Below are 4,606 nucleotides of genomic sequence, written 5' to 3'. Positions count from 1 at the left end.
AAAGGATGAGGATTTGAGAGCCAGCGATGGGGAGAAACAAAGGGATAGTCCCACTGTACCTGGCTCCCACTGGGTTAGGCTCTTTGTCTCTCCAGTCTCCTGGGCTCTCATGGTGACTATCTGTGGCGGGGCAGGTTTGTTCTTCATAAGCCGGAGTGATCCTGGTCAGGGAGCAAAAAGGCCGTTAGCAGCTTTAGCACTTGTGTCTAAACCTGTCCACTGCGGTGAGTACATGCAGTAAAATCATGATTATGTCGGTTTCTGAATTGAGTAAATGCAGTAACATCACGATTATGTTGGTTTCTGAATTCACTAGCCAAGAAATGAGCATCTGTAATGCCTTTGAACAGGGCAACAGGGAGAACACAAGATGTGCGAGGTAGCAGCAAAGCATGCCTGGTCCCCTGGCTCCATACCTTTCCCGGCATGGGTCAGATTCATTTGCACATTGGGTCTCTGGAGGAGTGATGCTGCTTTCTCTAGGGAGAGCACTGGGCCTGCCAAGACAGAAGACCATTATAGTCTGCAGAAGTGCCACTGCGCATAGAATTACTGTAGGATGTAGATGCAACCCCTGGTGAATCTCCTGCCGCAAGAAAAGTACAATATCCCTGCATGGGAATATGCCAGATAATCCAAAGAGATGTGAAAAAACCCAGAGGGAAAATACAGATCTCTTAAAAAATAAGGCTGAAAGGAAAGAAAAATAAAGCTCCTGATGAGCCCAAGTTACCTGTTTACTCTTTCCAAACTTGACATTTTAACTCTGGTCATTTAGTTATGACCGTTATGGGTTATCCAGTAGCTCAACGTTACATTTCAGACTGCTAACAGCATGAGCGGGCCTCATTTGGGTACCATCTCAGAAGTGTATCCACTAGATAAACCCACTGCAGAGCCACCCTGGATTTACACCTGTCTACATTAATCTAGGGAAAGTTTGTTCGCTTTTTCTATCTGGTTTTATATGTTTGTGCACACCAACCCCTCTGGGAATTCTGATACCCTGTAGAAAATCTGAAACTGGCTTGGATTCCTGCATCAAAACTGCGTTTAATTAGACTAAGAAATTAATTCTCAAAATGCTTTCAAAGATCCTACCCTGAAACATTGAGGTTGATGAAAGAGGAGGCAGCCCTTACACTTTACTTGCTACTAGTTGGGGGCTTCCCTTCACCAGCGTTAATTCAATCCCTGCAAGTTCACCAAGGGGCTAAGCCAGAAAACGATGGGTACTGTCACCCAAGTGAAAGCAAGATCAATTTATTTTGATTCCTTTGCAACACAGGTAGATACCTTAAATTCTGACTTCTGGCAAAACACTAATGTTCACTGAGCTATAGATTCCCATTCAGGTTGGGATGTTCTAAGTGCCTAAAGAAAACATGTTTGTCCAGGAGCTCAGACTCAAAATCAATTTACTGAAAAGAGCAGGAGATAACTCCCAAGTCCTTCAGTGGAGTGACGCTGCAGAAGCACTCCTGACTGCTCCCTTGGTAAGTCTGATCCAAAGTCACTGCACCTGGAAGCACTAGACTCTCAGATCAGGACTCTGCACTTCTCTCGGTAACTTGGTAAGCTTGAGGGCTTATGCAAAGGAAGTCCGTGGACTGGGGGAGTCGTGGAGTGGGCAACTGATGGAGTTTTATCCATCTTGGTCACTTTGCTGGGGGGTACTGGAGAGAAAGGGGAAGGTTTCTCCCTGCAACTTTTATCTTCAGCAGTCTAACCTCCACTCACGTCCCTGGGGACTGGGAACAGCTCCTTCCACCTCCCTGCGTGATGAAGAACTACAATTTGGAGTATCTGTGGTACATCCAGGATAGCTCCATTTGTCAGAAGAACCCAGGAGGACAGGACGCTGACGCCATTGCTCTCTCGCTGTTGCTTTTCCCAGCGCCCCTTCCTGAGCTCCCTCCTCCACAGTCCTCACTGACCACACACTCTGCTGTCCCACCACTCACTATGTATGTCCATGCACTCATGAAGAAAGCTTGGTGACTTGGTGACTCCTAACCCCAAACACAGCATCCTCCATCCCTTCTCCAGAACCACCTGCAGTAAATTCCCCATGTTCTCTCATCAGAAAAAGCAAGTCCATTATTTCTCTTGCCTTTTTGAAGTGACTTCTTCACTCTGCACACTGGGCGATATCCCCTTGTTAATGTCCATGCTCCCACTAGCACTGTCCTTGGAGCACAGCATGGACCTCGGGGAGAAGAGCAGTCTGGTTTACAAGTTGATTTGAAGATGGGTTGCTCAGTGAAACACATGCCCAATTTGACCAAGAGCCTCAACTCTTCAAATTTAGGGGGAAAATACGGACAAAAGCAAAGAAATCAGTCCACAAAGTCCTTCCATTTGGACATTTAGCCCTGCACTGTTTTGCACAAGGCAGGCTGAAGGCACCGAGACAGCCACCGCAAACCCAGTGGAGTCACAGGTCAGTGGGAAGGAAAATGGTCCTAGCCAGAGGGACCAGAGTGCAGCCTGAGACCTGACGCTGACTAAGTTCAGAAATGAGACCCAGCGTTACCACGGAGGTGTTACCCCATGCCAGATTAGGTCGCTTATTGGCATATGTCTCTAAGAGGCAGTCTCTGCTTCCAAATTTAAGGTCTAGGCAGCAACTCCTAGCAGTCCAGCTGGACAGTGTTTGATGCCTCCAGCTAACGAGGATGTTTTCTCCCAGGCTTTCATATAAAACCACGGTAAAAGGTTCACTCAGTAGAAGCAGCACTAGAATCAGGCACAAAAGGGGAGCCTGGGAGAAGATTTTATCAGCATATGTACGTGGGGGAAGACACACAAGGAATTAACCCTCATCCTACAGGAAAAGGCAGGGAGGGTAATTATCTGATTCCTTACCTAGTCATGCTGGGTTCACGTTCAGTACGTTCCTTCGACCTGGGAGTCTCTGGGTGGACATCATGGTCAGGAGGTTCTTGTCCCTTCTCAGTATGGTTGTTTGAGTCCAAAAACCTAAAATAAAGACCTGTGCTTAAGGCAGTGGAGAAAAAACATGCTGGGGTGTTTAGACATCCGTTCCCTAGACAGGAGCCATCAGGCAGGGAGCAGGAGTCACTGTTTGGCCAGAGCTATTCCAAACTGCCCTGGTACCAGATTTGACAGGAATCATGTGTACAAATCCCATTCTAGCTTGCAGGATCACAGCTAAAGGCTTTTCATCCGAGATTGTCACAGAAGGAAAGCGTTAGGCACAGGAGAAAGCCCTCGTGTCAGAATTCCTCGGACTGACAGATGCTTCTAACACCTCAGGACACACTCATGCATGATTTTGCAGCATTCATAAATGCTTGGATAGTACTTGCTGAGATCTCTGGGCAGCAGAAGCTACTGCCTGCCACTGTAGTACCAAGGGAACCATGCTGATGCCAAAGGACCTAAGTCACATGCTGTCAGTGCAGAAACTGTCTCTTGGACTTCACACACGGTGTGAGTCTCTCTCATCCCGCTGGCTTTTTCCATCAGTATGGGTGGGATTGCCTGCTGTAATGTGCCATTATAAAGTCCTCACTCCTGGGTGCAAAGCAGAGGAGCTGTTCTGTGGCCTCAGTTACACTGGAAACAGAATAAGACATGAAGAATTACGAAGTGAATAGATACTGTGGGTGCGTCCTACTGACCACTTACCCTTCTTGGATCAGCTCTGGTTTATAGTCATCTGAGGCCCGCGTGCTCTCGTGCCCCCTTTCTCTAGGGGTGTTCCCCTCTTTGAAATCTTGGGAAGACCTGGCAAAGGAAAAGAAACCCCACTTGTGGCTGGCAGGCACAAATGCCTGAAAGCTCAGTTCAGTGCACACTGAGAAGAAAGAAAGTCACAAGGCTTTGGTGGAAGATATTCCAAGGGCTAAGCTGTAACCAGCACAATGAAGCACTGACTTCAGCACGGCACAAAGCACTGCTTAACTGCTTGGAATTCAATGGATGGGTCAAGCAGCAACATTTTCACATGCTGAAATTAGTTCTTTAAAATACCAGTCCAAACTATGTTTTCCCTAGACAAACATGCTGCTTTCTAGCATGAAAGTAGACCTACAGGGTATTGGATTATTTATTGTGGCTGTATCATATGTTAGGATGTGTATGCCAGGAGAGGCATCACATCTGATACAGTGTCTGATAATACCTGAGGCTGAATTTGAAACGTTCCTCCCTGTCCAATATTCTGAAGGTTTTTTTGTAGCCAGACTCACTCATTCAGTGTATCCAATGATACCACTCAACACAGCTTCATCTCCCCTTGCCTTTCTAGCTCAAACTCCCTTTTCTCAAGATGCACGTTGACTTTGCACTGGACCTTTGAAGTAACGATGCTGCTGTCTCTCAGAGAAGAGTTGGACCTACTGGAGAAGGAGTCATGCCAGCATGCTAAGTACAGAGGTGGACTCTGAGGGAATCGCTTGGGAAATGGCTGCATCAGGTTTGGATTTTGCACCCTAGTGCAGAGATGGCAAAGGTCTCTCAAAACTCACAGGAAAAACAGCCAAACAACTATCATCATCACTTCTACAGCACTGTATGCCCTACAACCTTAGTGGAGGCAGCCACAGTGCTCCCCCGGAGGGGTTCCTATCCCACTAGA

At 47.1% G+C, this 4,606-nt stretch overlaps 1 protein-coding gene across 1 annotated transcript in view; it reads right to left on the bottom strand.

The window, feature by feature from the left end:
- The window catches only part of ZNF185 (zinc finger protein 185 (LIM domain)), a 27,751-nt gene that overhangs the window by 9,732 nt on the left and 13,413 nt on the right, over positions 1-4,606 (bottom strand). Inside the window, exons 14-18 of the mRNA XM_009334687.1 lie at positions 3,655-3,753; positions 2,869-2,982; positions 2,114-2,209; positions 417-497; positions 60-161 (exon numbers count right to left, since the gene is read on the bottom strand). Of these exons, the coding sequence (XP_009332962.1) occupies positions 60-161; positions 417-497; positions 2,114-2,209; positions 2,869-2,982; positions 3,655-3,753 (492 nt within the window). The remainder of the gene's footprint in view (positions 1-59; positions 162-416; positions 498-2,113; positions 2,210-2,868; positions 2,983-3,654; positions 3,754-4,606) is intronic.

The sequence above is a fragment of the Pygoscelis adeliae genome, unplaced genomic scaffold, assembly GCF_000699105.1.
Source record: "Pygoscelis adeliae isolate BGI_AS28 unplaced genomic scaffold, ASM69910v1 Scaffold412, whole genome shotgun sequence".
In the NCBI taxonomy this organism is placed as follows: domain Eukaryota; kingdom Metazoa; phylum Chordata; class Aves; order Sphenisciformes; family Spheniscidae; genus Pygoscelis; species Pygoscelis adeliae.
This window is presented reverse-complemented; position numbering and strand designations above follow the sequence as displayed.